The 22,932-nt window shown below is 38.6% G+C and overlaps 3 protein-coding genes across 3 annotated transcripts; 1 reads left to right on the top strand and 2 right to left on the bottom strand.

The window, feature by feature from the left end:
• Nucleotides 1-1,040: 1,040 nt before the first annotated feature.
• Nucleotides 1,041-4,679, top strand: LOC124149754. Its single transcript, XM_046521529.2, has 3 exons — nt 1,041-1,125; nt 2,244-2,893; nt 4,519-4,679. Exons 2-3 carry the CDS (start codon nt 2,278-2,280, stop codon nt 4,656-4,658), a joined length of 756 nt encoding a protein of 251 aa, XP_046377485.2. The 5' UTR covers nt 1,041-1,125; nt 2,244-2,277; the 3' UTR covers nt 4,659-4,679.
• Nucleotides 4,680-9,479: 4,800 nt separating this feature from the next.
• Nucleotides 9,480-12,992, bottom strand: LOC125374667. The gene is made up of 6 exons (XM_048385875.1): nt 12,985-12,992; nt 12,763-12,837; nt 11,613-11,705; nt 10,890-11,137; nt 10,396-10,655; nt 9,480-9,758 (listed from the first exon to the last, which is right to left on the bottom strand). The coding sequence occupies exons 1-6, from the start codon at nt 12,990-12,992 to the stop codon at nt 9,606-9,608; spliced, it is 837 nt and encodes a 278-aa protein (XP_048241832.1). The 3' UTR covers nt 9,480-9,605.
• A 114-nt stretch (nt 12,993-13,106) lies between these two features.
• Nucleotides 13,107-22,439, bottom strand: LOC124149789. Its single transcript, XM_046521565.2, has 9 exons — nt 22,389-22,439; nt 20,530-20,702; nt 20,296-20,371; nt 19,532-19,643; nt 18,550-18,715; nt 17,538-17,942; nt 16,657-16,881; nt 15,535-15,650; nt 13,107-13,207 (listed from the first exon to the last, which is right to left on the bottom strand). The coding sequence occupies exons 2-9, from the start codon at nt 20,674-20,676 to the stop codon at nt 13,129-13,131; spliced, it is 1,326 nt and encodes a 441-aa protein (XP_046377521.2). The 5' UTR covers nt 20,677-20,702; nt 22,389-22,439; the 3' UTR covers nt 13,107-13,128.
• Nucleotides 22,440-22,932: the final 493 nt, after the last annotated feature.

Below are 22,932 nucleotides of genomic sequence, written 5' to 3'. Positions count from 1 at the left end.
ATCAAGTTCGTTCCACAAATGTTCAATCGGGTTGAGATCAAAACGTTCATGTCGACGTCGGTATACACGTTGTCTTCCATCCCGTCGTTGAAGAAGATAACGTGTCTCATCGCTGAACCAAACGCGTCGCCAGTTCCTGAGATCCCATGCCTGTACTCTGTTGCACCACCGGACACGTCGTTGACGGTGTAGACGTCGCAAGACAGGTCCAACTTTTGGTCGTCTCGCTCGAATTTCCACTTCCCTCAGATGATTTCTGATGGTTTGGTCGGAAATTCTTCGCATACCAGGCACTTGTCCTGCAGTGTCCGTTGCTGTAGCAAATCGATTCCGAAGGTGATGCAACCGGATGTACCGATCCTGAGCAGGGGTGGTCACTCTTGGTCTTCCACTTCTGGGATGATCTTGAATCGAATTAGTGTGGGTATATCGATCCCATAGTCGAGATATGGTGTTTTGGTGAACGTTGAAGTGTCTTGCAACGGCAGACTGGGACTCCCCTGGTTCCAAACGTCCAATGGCGATATTTCGGTCAGCTGCAGTTAATCTTGGCATTTTTCGATCTCCGTTCACGTCAGAAAATTCGTAATGAACTGATGAATTTTGTACGGTATTTTATAGTCAGTGTCTCTACCCTTGTTTCCAACACTTTGCACATGCATTGTGCTGAAGCATACAAAAAGCATTTTGAGATGTGTTTTGCGCGCAATGCACAACACACATGACATGATTAACGGGAATCAAACATAAGAATTGTCTTTATGACGATTGCTGGGAAAAAAAATCTAATTGGAATTCTCAAAACACCTATGCGTTTCTTTTTTTGAAGAGTGTATTTCGCCACCATCAGAGATGAGTGTCTACTTTCTTTTGCCCGACAGTATAGTATCTATTCACAAGAGTCATCTTTCCAACTGTTATTGTAGAAGCGGGAACACACAGGTTACGAATCAACTCATAATTTGACGACACATTAGAGTGATTCAGTGATGTGAAAAAGCACAATAATCTTGACGTCATCAATACATGTGGTAACATGACGTCATAATCAGAGTGCACACATCTGCAGCATTCGTCCAGGTGGCATCGCTAAGAGACAGAAGTCATTTATATTGCCAGATCTCGGTAAGTTGTTTTACATTAAAAGGCTCCGAGAATCCTTGTACACCTATTCGAGTTTAAACAATCAGGTAAAAAGATGCGCGTTGTTTAATTTTGATTATTACAGTATTCTACCAGATGATGAGTTTTATTGTTTGTCAACAAACCTTACATGACGCAATTACTGATATACCATGGAAGAAGTAGTGCATCGCGTATTATAGATAAATCTTTGTATATTAATCGTAGATTATATCTATTGAAAAAAGAACTGATGCTTATATTTTTTGGAGATAAAGAATACTGAATCTACTTAAGGTGTTCGCTTGTCCCGCCGAAGGCCCGGTCCGGGTTCGATACCTCGCCGTGATTCACTCATCCTCAACATTATTTGTTTGTTGTTTAACGCCGCAGACCAGCGATATTCCAACTATATGGCCGCGGTCTGTAAATAAATAGAGTCCGGGTCTGACAAAACCAGTGACTGACATCATGAGCATCCACGCAATTAGGATATGATGACACGCAATCAACCTATTTACCGAGCCTGACCACCAATTCCATTTAGTCGACTGACTATATAAAGCTAAACGCATCCAAGGCCTGGAAACCGCTTAGAAGTAATGCCATGACATTTTTCTTCTCAGATTTCTCAGGAAACTTTGATTACCTCTGTACATTGAAACCTTGTTAATTCGAATTCGTGGGGGGAACCGTAAACATATAGAGTTAGGGACCGACCATTTTATATTCTTTGATTAGATATTTTTCCCAGCTACAGCTGCAAAACCAGATATTTTTTAAAATGTAAGTATAAGCCTCAATATTATTTCAAAGAAAAACACATTATAATATTTGTGCAATTTCTTTTTTTCAACAGCCTGATGTATATTTATTTTGTCAAGAATTTTCTGGGACAATCTATTTTGCTTCGATAAAAAGAAGTGTGCGCGTGCGTCTGTGTACGTTTTTTGAATAAAAAAAATGTTCCAGAAATTATTGGACAAAATATCTTGGGATTTAGAATACCAAATAAATTGTTCGCTGCTCAGGCTGGATGTTCTGAAAAATATATCTTGAAGCAGTGACCCCCGACCTATATTAGATAGTTTATACCTTGTGTGACCACCTTGTGTTTCCAGGACGTTATCCACAAAGTAGTCTAGACAGAACACCATGGATCAAATCAAGGGTCCTCTCCAGAAACTGCTGCTAATGGATGAATACAGCGACCTTGAAGACATTGTCCTCCTCGAGGCAACGTTTGTAGAGCTGGACAAATGTGGCGATGCTCTACAGCAGGTCGTGCTGGGCCTGTCTCCAGACCATCTCCTACTCGGCAGACGATACATTCTCAACTGGAAGGAAGATCCTGCCATCACCTCTACCGTCGATGTCGACCTTGCAGTTGACGGGATGGAGTTAAAGTGGATCATTCCTCTCAGATCAGTAGACATCTCAACCGTGCCAGAAGACTTTATCTTGAAAGTGTCCGCAAGACACACTCGATCCCGCTATTTCGAGTTATCCACCGTGCGTGAGGGGAATTCTAAATGGGACAACTGGCTGGATCGGATCAAGTATCTCCAGGATGACCCTTATGGCTACATATCACATCTGCCTCTCAGACGCGGGTCATCGATGTCTCTCACCAGTAGTGAATCATCCATGTTCATCGGACAATCCAAGGAGGGCATGGACTCTCCCAAACTTGCTTTTGATCTGGACATACCCGCCTCAGGCGAGGGTCCCACCATAGAGGAAAACTCCACCGCCTTGTCAACCGCCGAAGGTATGGCTGGGGGTCTGCTTCTTATTCAAAGAATGTTATTGGTTCGTGCCAAATGGTAGTCCTAGGAAGGTGAATTTAAAACTAGGACTGACGTTTTGACTATGACAATTGAACTTCTGTTGTATTGGTTTTTATACTCTTTAAGGATCATCAGATCTTTTATTGAATGTGAATTCAACCATCAAACAGGTGGTTGTCTTCCAGCGGATTTGTTGACTCCCTGAGTTAATGTTCGGGTTGTCAGGCTCGCTGACTTGGTTGATGCATGTCATCATATGTCAATTGCGTGGATTGATGCTCAACATGCCAACCACTGGATTGTTTGGTCCAGACTCGATTATTTACAGACAGCCGTCATATAGCTGGAATATTGCTGAGTGTGGCGTTAAACAACGAACAAACAAAACATAAATTAATAGTGCATGTAGACATAAACGTTAGGTTGCATTTTTTCAATAATAGGTTGCACTGGTGCATGTGTTATATAGTTAGGTCATGCATTAGTCGATATGAGGCGACTAAGGCGAGTGCCATAATTTAGGTTCAACACCCGGGTTGCTAGGGTTGGCAGTGAGGTGGAATGGGGTTTAACCCCGCGTCCAAGATTATTGCACTTATAATGCAACGTGCATGCACGTGTGTGTGGCTGCTTGAACTAGTCCGGACTAATGCCGATTTTATAGTGCTAGCACACTGAGATACCATGCCTCAGTTTAACATGAATACCGTACTCAGACACGGCATACTGACTCTAAGCCGACCAGTACTTGTTTTAGCCCCTTAATGTCAGTGCCAGGCAGGGTAACAACAAGTACCATTCTTTACACGTCTTTGGTATGAGGGGCGGTCGGGTAGCCTAGTGGTTAAAGCGTTCGCTCGTCACGTCGAAGACCCGGGTTCGATTCCCGACATGGGTACAATGTGTGAAGCCCATTTCTGGTGTCCCCCGCCGTGATATTGCTGGAATATTGCTAAAAGCGGCGTATAACCATACTCACTCACTAACTCTTTGGTATGACGCGCCCGGATCGAACCTACGACCCTCCGCTCTCCGGGGGGACGCTCTGGACGACCGAGACAGTCTGTTAGGGTTGTAAGGTACCTTTTCTAATATTGATAATATATGTTTGTGATTTGTCTGTTGTATGATGCCACACTTAATAATATTCCAGTTATATAACCACGATTTGTAAATAATAGTGTTTTGGCCAGACAATTCAGTGACTGCCATCATGAGAATCGTTGATACACACATTTGGGATACTGACATGCAATCAACCAAGTCACCGAGCCTGACCACCCGATCCATTTAGTCGCCTCTTAGGACAAGCAATAGAGTGTTGTCAATCTATCCAGAATCACCAAGGGTTCTCAATGTAGTCTTACGGCTAGCAATGGGGTGCCGGGGACACATTCTACCCCAGGTCCGTGTCCGCGTATAGGTGCAAGATTGTTGATGCGGCGTTAAGCAATAATCACTTGCACACTCAAACATGTCCTGATCATGGTAGAATAACTGTTCATTCCATGTCTCCGGTTACAGCTTGAAAGATGTTCAAAGCAACCAACTGAGTGAATACTGTTTTATTCGCGTTTTCCTAACAAACTGAATTTTGTGTTCCCAGATGAGAAAGAGGAAAAGAATGAGCTGATTGATCAGAAGGTCAATGTCTCCAAAGGATCCAAAAGAAAGAATATTTTCCGCAGCTTAATGAAGAAATGCAAATGCAAGGATAACAGCAAGCGAAGCAAGGGCAAAGGCTAAATAAATCATCTGTTATCTCTAGTCAGTGTTGATAATCTGTCTTCAGGTCATGGAACCAGATAGGCTACCAATATCAGTATTCATCCTCTGGGAATGAATGAATGTGGTGTCAGACAGCAATGTTCCAGTTATTCAACCCTAGGCTATGTAATAATGGAGTCTGGATCAGGCAGACAAGTTTATACATATGACCAAGCAGGTCACAGATTGTAATCTGTCCTAATTAATTGGATCCTAACATTTGTTTGTTCTTTAACGCCTCACTCTGCAATATTCCAGCTACATGACGGTGGTCTGTAAATAATAGTCTAAATCAGACAATCCAGTGATTAATATTATCAGCATTGATCCACGCATTTGGGATACGATGACATGCATCAATCAAGTCAGCAAGCCTGACCACTCGATCCCGTTAGTCGCCTCTTATGACAAGCATGGGTTGCTGAAGACCTGTTCTCCCGCGTTTCTACATACGATCAAAGACGTATATAGAAATTGTATACACGTCCGTGATACGATCAACCAGGTCACATTGTAACGTGTCATAATTAATGAGCTCTTAAAAACATGGGGCAAACAACACATCCAGGGAACCTTATGTCCACTTATTCATAGGTTAAATGACGCCTAACAGGAAACTTACCAAGGCAAGAGAGTTATCTGACTATAAAAGTCTAGTTTCAACCCTTGCCGAAATACGCTATAGTCGGAAAGCGCACGTTAAATCTCCTATATCAGTCAGTCAGGCTTGCCGAACTAGGCTGGAATTCCTGGGCTCGATCGTAGCGCCACCAGTGGCCTCTTTCGAGTTATGTCCCCTCAAAGCCTCTCCTATGGACCAATTAGATGCCACCTCTCGTATCACTTGCATTTGCTTCAAACAAAATGACGGCGCCCAGTCAAGACGATCTGATCGATAATCAAGATCTATATTGTGATAAAACGGGTCTTACATCGCGAAGTGCATCACTTGAGCACCTTGATTAAAAACATGAAAAGATTTGGAAAATATATGTTGACGATTTGGCGGTGCACATGCTTTACAAATCCTGCGATCGACCGAAATCTGCATGACAGTTTAGGAACCGGATTTTGATTGTACTATGCACAGACTCGTTAGTCCAGCCAAAATGTAACTCCATAATACCAGCCTAGTTCGGCAAGGGCGGAAACTGGACTTTTATAGTCAGTTTACTCTCTTGTCTCGGGAAGATGGAAACAAACAGGCCTTGTGTCTATAATTCCCTAAATTTTGATCTGCTAATTATGTGAACCTTTGGTTAAAGTACATCCATATTGTTACATCCAGTCCACAGTACTAGCAAGACATGAGGCTTGGCCTTTCCTTCCTCCATTACCTTGTGTATTACCTAGCCACACAGACACACATGCTATATAAGTGCAATAATCTTCCACGCAACATTAAACCCCATTTCACCTCACATCACCTCTGCCTCCAATAGATGACATCCTCACCTTGTCAGCTTTCAAATGGGGTTAACGCTTTGATCATGTGGACAATGTGTCTGACCTCGGATCCGAAGGACTGTGGTTGAAGTCCCATTGGGGGGATGCAAAGATGTGATCTAAAAAGACAGTCTGAAGATAATACATTTCATTAGCAAGTGTGACCCATTTCCCATGAGGAGATAACATGTTCGCTTTTTTACAAATGACTTAGGTTTCATTAGCAAGTCTGATGGGTTTCCCACGAGTCAGTGACTAATGACATACATTTCGTAGACAACAAACATAATTTCAAAAGTTTATTGGAACATTTCAATGTGAATTTAACATTCAATATATCAATACACACAATTTCAACATTTATATACCATATATATCAAATTTGAATAAACACAAGACATACAGGACCAAAATCAAAGCCATTTCAAATAGATATGGAACTTTCATTCTACTTGAATCACATGATATAAGAAACTGAAATATTGATATAACAAACTAACAAATTGATAAGTGGTTGCTGAAATAAACTAAATTAAGACAGTTAATATACCCTCACAAGTATATGAATAAACATAGATATTTTATTTTGACCTTTTCACTGCAGACCACTAAACTAAAAGTTAAGAGATCTATAGAACAAAATATGTTCATCAAAATTTCATTCACTTATTTAAGAGAAGCAATCAAACTTTCTTTTGAAAGTAAAATAATAACTGATATATTATACCATACACAGTCTATGCTACATTACTTTGTATCATTGGATGTCTTAATCATTACACAAATGTTAGAAACTGAAGATTTGGGGATAACATAGATTTAGAGTTGGAAAGTTTGTAAATGACAAAATGCTTTATGCAATCACCTGTTTCAATAAGCATCACAATAACACCCTCTTCAGTCTCCCTCAGGGGGACCCTAGCAACCCAACAACACCCTCTTCAGTCACCCTCAGGGGGACCCTAGCAACTCAACAACACCCTCTTCAGTCTCCCTCAGGGGGACCCTAGCAACTCAACAACACCCTCTTCAGTCTCCCTCCCCAGCATCACAACAACATCCTTTTCAGTCTCCCTCAAGAGGACTCTCCTGTAAGTCAATTACAGCAAAACCACCTGCCTTAAAAAAGGATTGCTTAACATGTATGGGTTTTAAACAAAATAATAACACAGTCCTTTGAATATTGCCAGGTGAACAAACTGCTTGAACTTACATTGCTTTAGAGCAAACTAAATGGATCATTCAGTTTTCAACCAAGGAATCAATTAATAGAATTAAGATATCTTGGATAGATTGTTCTCCAGTCTATTCTTCTGAACTTATGGAGATTAAAACTTAAGATAATGAAAATCTGGAAACAGACAAGGTTTCTTGTTGTTTGGAATATTGCAAAAGACCTTTTAAGGTGTCCTATTTCATAAGTTGTTTTTTGCAAGCAAGATATTGAGAAAGAATGCTCTAAATGTCTCATTTTTATGTTCTCACTGATGATCCTTATAAATCAATAGGTTTTTAAAACCAGAGATTAATCTTGAAATGTTGAAAACGTCCCAAAACTACCATCTACAGTTGGTACTCAAGCCATGCTAGTTCAAGCAGCAGTCCTCTTCCACTACATGAAGAGTGGCATTAACCTTTCAGTGAAGGTGTTCCCATCCTTCACGTCAATAAATAGGAACAATAATGCTGACCAAATATATCCAAGATAATCCGAAAACACCAACACAAACTTGTTAATCAATGGCAACACGTGATGACTACTATTTGGAAATATCAGTGGATACATTTGCCCAACATAGTAACTATGGTAACAAGCATCAACAATAACAATATGACACCAGCGTCAGCATAACAATTCTGTAAGCCCAGTGTCAGCAAGTATATATACCCTATTTAAATGAGGCGACAGAAACTGAGACAAACACTGAGGAATTGTGTTACTGAGTAACATCAACAAGTAAACCATGTGTCCTTTTAATCTACTTCACAAAAAAACTACCAGTGTGCAACTTTAGTCACTAGTTTGATGCCAGAGTGTTGGATTCCAGAAAAATGGCAACTGATCAGCTATTCTAGTCCATATACTAACCCTAAATCTAGTAAAAATAATGCCAAAATACAAGTTTGGACTTGATGACTTAAAAGCATTTGGCACACATTGCCTACTCTATAGCCTCACTAACAGCCCTTGGAAACAAACAATTACAATTTCTTAAAACTTGCATAATCTCAGGTGATGGTTCAAAACAACCTTGCATGTTCCCTGGTACAAATTATCATCATGATCATCTCTTTCCTTTATGAATCATGAGGATTCTTGGTGCTCAGAAAAAGAGATGAAATTGTGGAGATTATTATAATTCACAACACTGAACTTGCACTTTTACTCTAAGATGGCGTAGAAAAAGATTCACCTCATTGATTGTGGTACATTTGACTGTCAAACATTGAACCAGGAACAGTTTGCTTTAGTAATCAATCAGTAACTGAAGAGGTCCTTGTGCTTTGTAATTCAAACAGATGAAGAGTACACGCTTTGTTTGTTGTTTAACACCGCACTCAGCAATAGTGCAGGTATATGATGGCGGTCCGTAAATATGATGACATGCATCAACCAAGTCAGCAAGCCTGACCACTCAATCCTGATCCTGTTAGTTGCCTCTTACGACAAGCATAGTCGCCTTTTGCTGAAGACCTATGGGTTGCTGAAGACCTATTCTTCCAGATCTTCATGGGTTCTGTTCATAGTACTCACAGCGCCATCTCATTCAGTCAAAACTGAACACACAACTCTACACTAATTCACTTAGTTCAGTTTCCTCTAGCACCAGGAACCTTGTCCAGGCAATCAGTGTACATGTCCAACTCTCGGGTAACCAACAACATGTCATACTGCAGATTGATGCCTTCATAAACACTGGGTGTGGATTAGGCACTTAATGTCCCATGCATCCTTTCTGAATGTCATTCTGCTCAGGATATTGATAAGTTAAACTAAATCTTCTAAAATTAAGCACAAAACTGAAAATGTATTAATATCCACTACAATTGTAGAATGGTTTATTTCAAAACTTTTTTTCCAGTTTTGAAAATTGAATTTGTATCCTAATTTTCCAGTCAACACCAATTCTTGTTAACCAATATCTGTTCATTTCACCCAATACTTGAAAAGGCAATACCTTTATGAATTATACATGATATTTTTTGTACCAGATGGACAAACTATAAGGTGTTTGGACGTTCCATTATGTGAAAGAGCTGCCATTGTCATGAATTTCGGATTTATTCCTCATAGGAATATCAAACAAAGTGTTCCTCCTAGGAGGTGTTACTCTAAATATCATGGAAAATGGCCAATGTTTGAAATTTATTGACAAGAGAGATTAAAAACTAATAAACCAATTTACTTTACACAATTGCAACCTCATTATACGAAAACTGATTCACACTGCAAGTACATTGTGTGAGTGACCTTCAGCACTAGGTATGGGCTGTGACAGCTGTGGGGGACTGACTAGAGCTGAGGAGGACGTCCCTCTTGATGATGTTCGTGATGTCCGGCACTATCTGTGAGGTCTCCGAGCCCGAGTAGTCATTGCTTGCTGCAATGCTTGTCGTAAACTCTTGATTAGCCTGCAGGGGAAGTACGAAGCACATGAACACATAACCTAATTTGGAACAATGATATATTCCTTCTAAACTGTTAATTAATATGTTATACAAGACAGCTACGTGACAAATCGCAAAAAACAATGAAGAACGAGACATGATTTATTTCATGATAAAACATTGTTTTGTTATGACATCACATACGTTTGCAGCTTGATGACGTAAATGACGTCCCCCTCATCGTTTATATCCTAAATACTTGATTCATTGTGGTCCTTTTGACACAGATTTGAACAGCATTTGAGTTGAATACATGAAACTTTTATGGATAACAACTTCTTTTTTGTTTTTAACAACACTTTGAGGCTACTTCTTCATCAGGTGAATGTAAGGTGAGTGAGTGAGTGAGTTTGATTTTACGCCGCTTTTAGCAATATTCCAGCAATACTACGGCGGGGAACACCAGAAATGAGCTTCACACACTGTACCCATGTGGAGAATCAAACCTGGGTCTCCGGCGTGACGAGGGAACGCTTTAACCACCAGGGGCAATGTAGGAGCAAGAAGTAGCCTTTAAACATCACAACAAACAATTAACAAGTTGTCATCCATAATACTTTCACCACAAACAGGTAAAGTCATGTGTGTTATAAATGCTTACCTCAGTGCGGTCAAATCCCAGATGTGAGAGTCCTTCCTGGTCTTGAAATGCCAGATTGATGATGGCCATCTCCTCAGTGCTGTGTTCCAACGAGTCAACACAGTCATCGAGAGAAGGAAGGTAACTCTTGGGGACTTCCTGAACGTCCTGACTACCGGGGACTGCTCCGAGAACTCTTTGTGCAGTTTCTGACACAGTCGGAAGACTGGGGACATTTGGTACACCTTGGAGATTTCTCTTGAAAATACCAATCTTTGAAGCTGCAACATCAAATTAAACATGTCCTATAACAAGAATTAGAGATTTTATCTGCCAGGGATATATCGAGGATTCTGAACTAAGTGCCCAGGCAGGCAAATTTGGAAAAAATCATTATTTTGTTCAAAAACAGGTTGAGTTATGTCAACCATGTCATGTGTTATAAATGCTTGCAATTTTCAAGCAATATGTGCGGCAAAAGCTAGTAAAGATTCAAGTTTAAATAAAGTAAGTACCATCAATGAAATGTGAAGAGTCTAGTGGTTTGACGTCAAGCTCTTGCAAATCATCACTGAGCCCGGAGCTAGAATTTGAATCTTGACTCCCTTCCAAAGCAGCAAGAGTTGCAAGCGTTTCCTTGTCATCACTGGACATATCGTTCCACATCTGGGAGACTGTGACTGCGACTGACGGCGAGGCAATTTCAGTCCGACTCATGTGCTGCTGCAGCATCTCGGCCACTTGCCGATAGAACAAGAAATACCTGCAGTAAAGGGGATCAATAATTAATTGTCACTGATAGGCTCAGCTGCCATTCTTGAATGGTGTCATTGTCAGATAGTTTAAGATTAAATCATAAAAGATATCGAATAACAGCATTATCTAAATGTCATCAAAATATTTCATCAGTTAGAAAAAAAGAATCACAAGACTCTATTATACTATACCTCATCTATATTTGTTAAAAAACAAACACAAACCAATATATTCTAATAAAAATTATTTGAAATACACTTTCATAATAAATTTTAATGACAAAAATACTAACATCATGTGGTAGCTATAGAGGTCCTAGAATAATTTTCAGCAGATATTAGTGTTATGATTATATGGACAATGATTACCTGGGTTTGCTAGACCAAACCAAATATATAACTGGGACTTGAGCCTCAGAATAGTCGCTATAGTGAAAAACTGATATATTTAATTGGTTTCTTGCATGTAATTTGTAAACATACCCATCAAAATCAGAACCTGTGGCATCTTTGTCAAACACTCCAGTGATAACAGGCAGTTCCTTCCCATCAACATCCTCGGGGTTTGAATACAGTCTGTTGTGCAGAGGAAGGGTTCAGTGAACATGCACACAAGGGTGGTCAGTCATTGATTGCAACATACAGTAATGCATGGCTAGAAAGTGGTAAAGGCAAGTAACTACAGATGCACTCAAAAATCTGTCATGCTATGCGAAATGTTCTGGGTATTAATTATTTTAATAGACTTGGCCAAGTTTGTAAGACACAGCGTTAGAAATTAGCACTAGTCCTATAGTCCTTGGAAAACTGTCCAATAGTAAAGGTATCCTAAGGACGAGTAGAAATTGGCCCATTGTAATGGTTTTGCTGTACGTTATCATTATAAGGACTAGTGGACAAAAACTGTTAGTTTCTAACCCTGAGACACCTACCATTTTGTGCCAAAAACTTTTGAATCTACCAGCATGGATAATTTTCAGTTGATGTTAGTGTTATTGTATGGACCATAGTATTATTACCTCAGACTCAAGAGACTGAACAGAAGTTTACTCGACTCAGACTCAGGACTGGTAGCTAAAGTCACAGACTGCAACTAATACTTCTATAAAAAAATTCAAAAATTTCACAGGATATGATGTCCCATTCTAGACCCATTCCGCACATTAGGCTACCAAAACACATGAAGCATCATAAAATCTCCCTGCATACTCCTGCCAGTCGTCCAGCAAAGGGGACTGAGGGGTGCCATATCATTAAGATATGCATGATTCTAGATAATAGACCAAGCAATAGGACAAGTCTGAGTGTTTGTTGTTGAACGCAGCACTCAGCAATATTCTGCTATCTGATGGCGGTCTGTAAATAATCCAAGTCTAGACCTGACAATTGAGTGACTGACATCATGAGCATTGATCCATGCAATTGGGATACGATGACATGCATCAACCAAGTCAGCGAGTCTGACCACCCAATCCTGTTAGTTGCCTCTTACAACATGCATGGATTGCTGAGACCTATTCTAACCTGGATCTTCACACAAGTCTGAGTGATTAACTGATGCATCTTCATCCACTTGTTTCGTGTCATAACATCAAGTTCTAATTAAATTCACAAAGGGATATTAGATACTTACTTCTCTAGATTCTTCCTACACTTTGGAATGCGTTCCCTGGATTTTCTCACCCTGTGTGTTCCTTTGCCAAAAGCTCTGCAACAAAAAGAAGATCATCAATGAATAGTTTCACTATCACTCATGAAACAATAAACATGAAAGAACTAAAACACTCACACAATCAAGTCAATATTTTCTTGAAATGAAACTTTTCCAATTTTATTTCTCCAAATGAAACCTCACAATGCCATTTCAATTCTACAAGTTTTAAAGAGTTTGAAACCTTAAACCATTTCTCCCCAAATGAAATGAAGTATTCCTTCCTAAAGACAAATGCAATCCTGTGTGTGCTGAAATGAGCCCTGCCAAAGAACGGAATCCAGACACTCACATCCTCTTGCACTGATCTTTCTGTTGCTCTTCTTCCACTGGAGATGTTTGTCCAAGTTTGTCCTTATCAGGCGTCCTAAAATACACAAAAAAATAAAACATTCAATGGGAGGCTAAAAGGTTCCCACAATTCTTACATCTGTAACTTCCCATCATCCTGAGGCAAGAGAGTTAACTGACTTTAAAAGTACAGTTTCCACCCTTGCCGAACTAGGCTGGTATTATGGAGTTACATTTTGCCTGGACTAACAAGTTTATGCATAGCCCAATCAAAATCGTGCACCGAAATCGAAATCCGGTTCGTAAACCGTCGTGCAGATTTCGGTCGATTGCAGGATTTGCAAAGCATGTGCACCACCAACTCGTCAGCAGATATTTTCCAAATCTTTTCATGTTTTTAATCCAGGTGCTCGCGTGATTTGATGCATTTCGCAATGTAAGACCCGTTTTATCACAATATAGATCTTGATTATCGATCAGATCGTCCTGACTGGGCGCCACCATTGTGTGTGAAGCAAACGCAAGTGATACAAGAGGTGGAATCTGATTGGTCCATAGGAGAGGCTTAGAAGGGACATAGCTGGTAATAGCCATTGGTGGCGCTACGATCGAGCCCAGTAATTCCAGCCTAGTTCGGCAAGTGTGGAAACTGGACTTTTAAAGTCAGTTAACTCTCTTGCCTCGGGAAGATGGTAACTTCCTTGATAACATCTACTTCAATTTCCTGCGTGACCTAAGTCTGTGTTTAGTCAAATATTATTTGGTTTGGAGAGCACAACTTTTTTAACGATTGAGTATTAACCAAAATGTTATCATTTACTTCGGGCACTGATAGCTTTTGATATATATTTTTACTACCTTGGGTCCAGTCTATTGGGTATTTTTAAACTAATGATTGAACCTTTTGTAAACATAATTCTGCCTAAAACTTTGTTGTTGTAATAACACCACATTCAGCAGCGTTAGAAATTGGCACTAGTCCTGTAGTCCTTACCAAACTGCCCAATAGTAAAGGTATCCTAAGGATTAGTAGAAATTGGCCCATTTTTAGGGTTTTGCTATATGTTATCATTATAAGCACTAGTGGACAAAAACTGTTAGTTTCTAACCCTGTTCAGCAATCTCCAGTGATCAATATATTGTGAGCAGTGATCCACCCTGTAGGGGTACGAGGACACGCTCTCAACCAAGTCGCTGACAATGACCACCCATTCAATTTGGTTGCCTCTTATGCCCAGCATTGGTTAATGGGGACCTATTCTAACCTGGAATGGGTTCAACCCCCTTGGTGCACCGGCACGCAGTAGGGGTGAAATGATACATCGGTGCATAGTAAGTTTTCATGTGGTGATAAGATACATGATCCTTCATTTTCTGTATCGATACAAGTTGATACACTTGCTGAAAATATTACTCACTACTGGTTTAATGACCCCTGGCGTTTTTGTCAGTCCGATATCCATAAAGATGTTGGAACTAGTGTTTCATGTTCTCTACTAAAAATAACCACAACAAACAAGTGTTTAGGACTTGCTTTACCTTTTGAACCTGCACTGAAATATTTATTGTCAAGAAGTTTCCATTTGATTTGACGTAAATATGCGTATCACGACCTATGTATCTTGATACGTATCAAATCGTGACCTTGCTCTATCGTTTCACCCTTAGTTTTTTTGTTTTGTTTTTTTGTTGTTTAACATCTCACTCAGCAATATTCCAGCTATATGACGGCAGTCTGTAAGTAACTGTAACTAAGTAACAGAGTCTGGACCAGACAATCCAGTGAATGACATCATGAGTATTGATCCACGCAATTGGGATACGATGACATGCATCAACAAAGTCAGCGAGCCTGACCACCCAATCCCGTTAGTCGCCTCCTACAACAAGCATGGTCACTTTTTACGGCAAGCATGGGTTGCAGAAGACCCGTAGTCTCAAGAGATGGTTACAAAATGTCCAATTGGGAACTATTTAGATACTTGTATTAAACGATTTGGTCATGCATATACACTGAAGTTGATTAAAGCTTAGCTTTACTCAAATTTATAAAAGTCATAAGGAATTCATGTAGTCAGAAAGAAATGTGAACATCAGTGACTTGTAGTGTAACCATGGGGATTAATTGTTATCATCATCAAACAATATGTCCTGTAGTCCTGTGGTTACCTGGGTCCTATTCAGGAACCTCCCGATCCGAGTACCTGAGTTAATGGTAGAAACAAACTGTTTCAGTCCACAAGTCCTTAGAAAGATAACATATAGCAAAACCCTTATAAATGGCAAATTTCTACTAGTCCTTAGGATACCTTAACTATTGGGCAGTTTGGCAAGGACTACAGGAATAGTGCCAATTTCTAACGCTGTGAGTTACCCGTCCCAGCCCTGGACAGTATGACATACCTCTCCCATTCTGGCACACCATCATCATCCGAAAGCATTTCAAACGTCTCGAAACATAGAAGGCTCTTGGTTTCCTCATCATCAGATTCCAGACAGTCACCATCACTCTTTGGAGTCTGGCAATCAAAACAAATGACTTAATTACATCTGAGATTATCTTGTTCAAAATCTCTTAACCATGATTCTGGCAAAATTCTTGACCAGAGAAGAACTATTAAGGTAGGTTCTTTAAATTTTCAGATCAACGATTCAACTCGCAAGAGAAAAGAGGTACAATCAGAAGAAGGTTTCTAATTATTACTACTTCTTTTTCTTTCTTTTTGGGGTGTATGTGTAAAATGAAGTTTTATTTTCCCAACCACTGGCACTATAATTGATGGATTAGAATATAAAAGAAACAAACTTTTTGGTAAAAAGTTCTTTATCAAATGCTTGCTTGTGTGTTTGTTTGTTGTTTAAGGCCACACACGCATCAACCAAGTCAGCAAGTCTGACCACCCGATCGCGTTAGTCACCTCTTATTACAAGCATAGTCGCCTTTTAAGGCAAGCATGGGTTGCTGAAAACCTGTTCTAACCCGGATCTTCACAGGTCTTTTATGAATTGCATTGTATTTAGTCTGACCACTACAAACACCTAATACAAAGCCACCCTGGCAAAAGAAAATACACATACAACTTGCACAATGAAGGAGAGAGAAGGGGGCTCTGGGATTTCATTGAAAAAATATATATTATCTCTGAAACATCTTGACAAAATTATTATATTTCAGGCAGTTGGAAAACAGAAAGAAATTGCCTGCCACAAAAATTACATTGTGGCAAGGTCTTTTTCTTAAAATAATAATAATTCAGGGTATAGATTTAAATAAAATATCTAAACTCGATACAAAATCCCATCCCCCAGGAATATCAAATGGTTGGTCCCTAAGCATTACAAAAATACTATTTAAAAAAGTGATGGATACCTCAGTTGTCCGATAGCAACAATTATAAAGACGACAAAATATCCCCTCTTATCCCAAGCACTGACACCGCGCATTACGACTGTAAGAGGTGGTTACATTTTTTTGTATTGAAAACAATGGTGGCCAAAAAAATCTTAACATAGATCCACCCATACCTGTGGTGGGTATGAATTCCTCTGGAATGCCGGAGTGAGTCCTTGTGGTGCTTGTATGGTTGGAGTTGCCTGTGTAGCTTGGGCATGGGAGAGGTCAAGGGGCACAGTGCCTGACTCTGGTGGGAGCTTGATGGGAGTGAAACCAAACACACTTGTCATCTCGCTCATCTTGTCATGTGGACAAGAGGGTCTGAGGGGCTGAACATCCTCGCTGGTGAACTCAAGCTGGGAGACACAAAGACAAACATGTGAACACTCTATAGATGAAAGTAAGCTTATGAAGTCTTGGAAAAAAATCATCGTCATTTTTCCAAGATTTGTCATGCACTTTTACAAAATTTTATCCTTAATATATACTGGTATGAATTTGAATAAAAATGTCAACCGGTCTGATCAGTGAAAACAACCCAAATGATTTGAAATTTTAGTCATTATAGATTCCTGTAAAAAAAGGTAAATAGTGTCCTGTATGCTTGTTTCAGTCCTAAATTTTGTGTACCGGTATCATATTTTGCCAACACCCCCCACCATAATAAATGACCAGTCCCTAAATGATTTTCAAATTTCTAATTGTTTTATTCTAAAATGGAACTGTGTCACTTTATTCATATGCCCCCCAATCCCACTAAATTTTGGTGACAACCTCATCATCAGACCACCCTGAAAGTAAATGACCCTCACATCAGCGTTAGAAATTGCCACTAGTCCTGTAGTCCTTGCCAAACTGCCCAACAGTTAAGGTATCATAATGACTAGCAGAGTTTTGCCAATTATTAAGTGTGTTGCTATATGTTAACATTATTAGAACTAGTGGACCAAAATGGTTAAGTTTCTATCGCTGTTACATTCAAGCTTAAAACTCGTATAACTAAAATCTATACCTGTTTGGCCACCTTGCTGAAGCGAGGTGATGTGATGGGGGGTTTGGTGTCTACCCTGTGGGGGTTGGGGTTCACATAGACAGGAGTGTTGAAACCACACTCAGCCACAGGACTGAACAGCTTCTCATTCCCATGGTAACACAGTTTACTCGGGGTAGTGAGAGGGACATCATGGGACATGTCATACTTGCAGTCAGGAGGAAAAGCTATACATGGCAGAAGGTCTGCATCAGGTACTCTCTCACAAATGACAGGGATAATTTCTTGGGTCTCGAAGTCGTGAACGCTGGTGGAGTGAGAATGTTTCCTCTGCTTCTTGGGGCAGGGGGTGGAATGGGCCTGTGGCTCTTCGTACACCTTGGTTGAATCCTTTATCAAAATCTTAGCTTTTCTCCTGACACGAACCTGTCCAATAAAACAAGTCCCAAATAATTCTTCAATCAGCAAGTCACAACTAGAAGTTTCATTTGAAAATTTACACAACATAAAGTTACGCTTGTAAGTTGAAAGATATTTGTGATACCATATTTTTTCAAGAAAACAAAGACCTGGGATAAAAGAAGGAAAGAATTTACATTCTGAGACCAAACAATTATTTTTCTGTTTCATGGACAAGACTATATAATCAATTTGCAAATGTAAAACAAGAATGCCTACGTTTCATTACATTTATTCAAACTTTTGTTTCAAGAATTAACCTTAATTGAACCATGACTACATATTTTGTTTGGCCCCTTGCCTGTGGGCACATCTAAGAGAATCTGTAAGCGATAAAAGGTCCTGGCATAAAAAACAACAATTGGTTTAGGTTACTCAAAATTTTAAACTAATAAAAAAATGTTTTATTGCTCAGTAGTTTGTTTTGTAGCCCATCTGATCTAGTTGAACTTTCATACATGTTCATAACTGAAATGCTTCAATGTTTTGGTACAGATTGATCACTTCTCATACGTCAACGTCACGGTTGTTTCGATGAAAATAGTTGTACGTCATAGACCAGAGGGACACTCACCTCTTTCCCCTTCCCCTTATCTTTGCCGGTTCCTGACTTGCTGGTCTTGTTTTGAGTGCCGCCACCACGGGAGATAACTGTGACACGGCTTGGATCAACAGCCATGTGGAGAATTTGTTCCTCTATGTCTGCTAGCATACTGTAACGGCGACGACCTTGGGTTGATCTGCAGCAATTTAGATTAGGCTACATGTTGAAATTCAAAATATAACAAAATGTCTCTATACTTGTACTTGTTCAGTACCCAACTGATTAAAAAATAAGTCTTACATGAATTGATTCAAGCAAATTCAATTGGAAGAGTTTGGACTCCCAGAAAGATTGATAGACCCTCAGCTAAAATAGTTTGGGGGTTCATGAACTTTCAAAGGAACACTTGATATGTGTCAATTATATGCTTTCGCATTAAGTGTCAAAAACATTTGAGTTTACAAGTCCTACAACATCTTATCAGTAGTATAAACTCTCTAGGCATAGACTTTCATGAGCTAAGCTAACTAGACCAAAATAGATATAACACTAGACTCCACCTTCGAACTAGCAGTTAACGTTCAAGACTGCTTTCAATGTTGTCATCAAACCAATCAAAATTTGAATATTTCTAAATTTATAGACATATTTTAATTTTTTATATTTTCATGGCATACTTATGTAAGAAACGCTTGGGGAGCTCAGGACCTTGAGGTTTTCCAGCGACAGAACCTCATTAATAATTATTTTTTTACATCAGTATCACAACAAGGTCCTGAAGAATGTAATAACCGAGAAAAAGTGGTTATATATAACGTTGTAATCCCAACAGCTGACGGTTTTAAAATTGATATACATATTTTAAATTTATATTTTCATGGTGTATCAATGTAAGAAATACGGGAATCTCAGGACCTTGAGGTTTTCAGCCACAGAGCCTCATTGATAATTATTTCTTTACATCAGCATTATGAAAATAATAACTGCCAAAAAGTGGTTATAAATAACTTACTGCTCAAATAGTTGGCCCTGTTGTTCCTCAAACTCCTTTCTGATGTGTGCCAGGGTTGCAGGCGCCCACTGCTTGCCAGTCTTCCAAAGAACACTCTTGTTCAGTAGCTTAGCTGAAAACAGCCCAAGTCAATAATATGTCATAAATTTGTTTCACCAAGACATAACTATGAAGTTTCACAAAACAGTTTAGGTCATTAAGTAGAGATGTATCCATTATTCAAAACCTACAAGCCCCTGGTGAGCAAATTGGAAAAAGAATAAATCATTGTTTTGTACAAAATTGGGATTTTTCTAAAGTTCTTATTTTCTTAAATTCAGAGATATTTTAACAGTGATTTTTTTCAGATTGCATTCGATGCAAAAACATAAAACTAAGCAATAAAACCTCTTAGTATTTCATTGGTCCTGTTATCAGTGATGTTGTACTGGTTATCTCTATATACTGACTACATAGCTAGTATTATTATTATTAGCCACCAAATTAATTATCTGTAATATATATTAGCATGATTTAAGAAATGTCTACTTTTATACATTGAATATTTACAAGCTGCTCTAATTAAACTGGAATTTAGCTGACAGAGACATAACACAACAAATAAACAAACATGGTAATCCAAGCTTCAGATAGATACTTCTGGATCATGTGTGGCTAAAGTCACAAACTGGTATAAACGGTTGAATTCACTGTTATGATCAGTTAATTTAAAAAATTTATGTACCGGTAAAATTTTTTTTAAATTGTCTTATTTGAAAAAATACCTTCTTGTGTGAGGAGAGTTGACACTGCTTCTTCCAGTGTCCTGATGTGCTTTGCCGTTTCTTGTAGAATTAGAGCCTGAAAAAAGCAATTAGAGTCACAGTATTAATTAAGAATTGAACATAGTTTTTTGTCTAATCTAGACAATAAGTTCAGAAAAATTAGATATTTTAAATTCAGTAATTATAGTATCTAGAATGAATGTCTACTGCTGAAACTATAGATCATTTTGTTACCTTTGAAAACTTTCTCCTTGGTAGGTTACAGCTGTCTGGGATGACAAACTTCAGTGTGTCATAGCAACTTGAAACACTAGCTCTCCATTTCGCATCACTTTGGCGACGTCTGACTCGCATAGAATTAGATCCTCTTTTCATTCTCATGTTGTATAAATCAACTTGCCTTGCACCTGAATTGGGAAACAGTTTCAGGATTAATATTGTTTTCCAAATTAGGGATCAAAGTCAAAGGATCCTTGCCATAAAGCAAATTTTACAAGATTAAAAAACTATTTAATAGCAGAAAAACTCTTTAACCTTCAATGGTGCTATTAGTATAATAGTGATGGTGGATTGACCTCTGTACTGCCTCCATTGTGGTAATCAGCTGGTAATGCCCTTGGTAGATATATATCTATATTATTACCATAAAAATAGTTTTTTCTGTTAACCAAATAAGATACTACAGTACCCACTTGTACAAATGTGAGTATGTGAGTGTGAGTGTTCTCTATAACTAGGAGATAACTGAACACCAGTGAGAGCTTCGTGTATACTTTCTGTTTGCTGAATCATTATAATGATATATAAACTGTACAAGTAATTCACTCATCAATATTACTTGAAAACACCAGCATTAGAAATTTGCAATAGTCCTGTAGTCCTAGACAAACTGCCCAATCATAATTAGTTATCATAAGGACTAGGCCTAGTAGAAATTTGCCATTTTAAGGGTTTTGCAATATGTTATCATAATGAGGACTATAAATGTTAGTTTCTACTGAATCACCATGGTCAATGAAGAACAATATTTTTTAGGTATTCTAATTACCTCAATCCAGTAAATCTAAAAACAAATCATTGATAAATTTCACATTTAAAGTCTATGTCATGCACCTTATATTATTAAGACATTTTTTTAATGCTCCAATATTTGTAGAACATCATTTAAATGTCATATTCTCGTATGAATTAATTGTTACGATTGTCTTGATGATTATATTATGTCATATTCACGTTGAAAAGGGACTTTGGAAAAACTCCCATTGGTCTTACATATGTCACATTTGTTCAGATCATGGAGGATTTTGCCTCATCACATCAAGAATGTCAAACGGAAAACAAGACCTTTTCATTTGAGACTTGAAGTCGAGTTATCTTGGTCATGAGAATTTAAGAATCTTCTTCCACTAAAAAAGCAGCCGTTAGACATTGTACGTGCGCGGCAGCAAGGCTCAGAAAGTTGAATGGGCCACTAGGCCTACCCCATTGACTCTTCGAATGAAATGTATTTGGGCATGGTGTTAATTAATGTTGAAAACAAAATTATAAGTGTTTTATTGAACGTATTCGAATGTCTTCAGAAAATACAAAAGTATAATTTCATATGTTGAGATTGTTGTTTTCATTAGAAATTATGGAAAATTTAGAGTCAATGAAAAGTCGACGTGTGACTTGCCCAAATTTGGCATGCTCACTTTCGCGGCAAATTCAAATTTGGTCGTCTGTTGCGAAAATATTGTACGAAAGATTCACTAGAACATTAATCAGGCTTCGTCCAACAAGTTCCGCTTCTTCAAAAGTACCTATTCACACGAGTGACAAACATTTAAGAACTGTCACAGCTTCTTTGCAAACATTTTTTTAACGAAGAAGGTTGTGTTTACAAACAGTGAGCACTGACTGCATGTCACGTGTCACGGGTTCCCACGGTGTTGACATTAAACTACGCTACAAAAAATATAATACTATCGAGGATTTGTCTTAATGTTTGGTGAATACAAAATTATTAACAATACCATTTAAAACATCAAAAGCATTACTTTATGTCTCTAAAATAATCATTAACCATCAAAATTGAAAAAAAGATTTCTTACCATCAAACGATCGATGTCCAAACACAACTTCGTTCGACGGATAGTGACAGTTACGTCATGTGACCGTGTGACGTAATATATTTGAATTTGATTGGTTTATTTGTTTGCCCACGTGATGAGTTTCGGTCGCAGACGATCTTCTGAGATTGTCAACATTGTTTCGCGGGAAATTTGAACATGTGTGAGAGTTTCGTGTGTAAGCATGTATGCAGAGGGTATGCAGAAGAAAAATCGACGGATGAAAATGAAAGTATCACAAAATCAAGACGAAATTAAATATTTCAACTAATATTTTAACTAAGAACCACAATAAAATTTCCAACATCATGTCGATATTATTTGGATTATTAGGCCTATATTTCGAGGAATAACTGATATTGTAGATGTAGATCATTGCATGCTTTTAAGAACAAGTGTACTTGTTTTGAGCTATTTAAATAAGCGATTGGGGTGGAATTCTATCAGACATTAGACAAACTCGATTTATTCCATATTTCTAACCTCAAAATGTGTTTCAACATCACTACAGGTAAAGTATAATATA

The sequence above is a fragment of the Haliotis rufescens genome, unplaced genomic scaffold, assembly GCF_023055435.1.
Source record: "Haliotis rufescens isolate VD_foot unplaced genomic scaffold, xgHalRufe1.0.p SCAF_6, whole genome shotgun sequence".
Lineage (NCBI taxonomy): Eukaryota > Metazoa > Mollusca > Gastropoda > Lepetellida > Haliotidae > Haliotis > Haliotis rufescens.
This window is presented reverse-complemented; position numbering and strand designations above follow the sequence as displayed.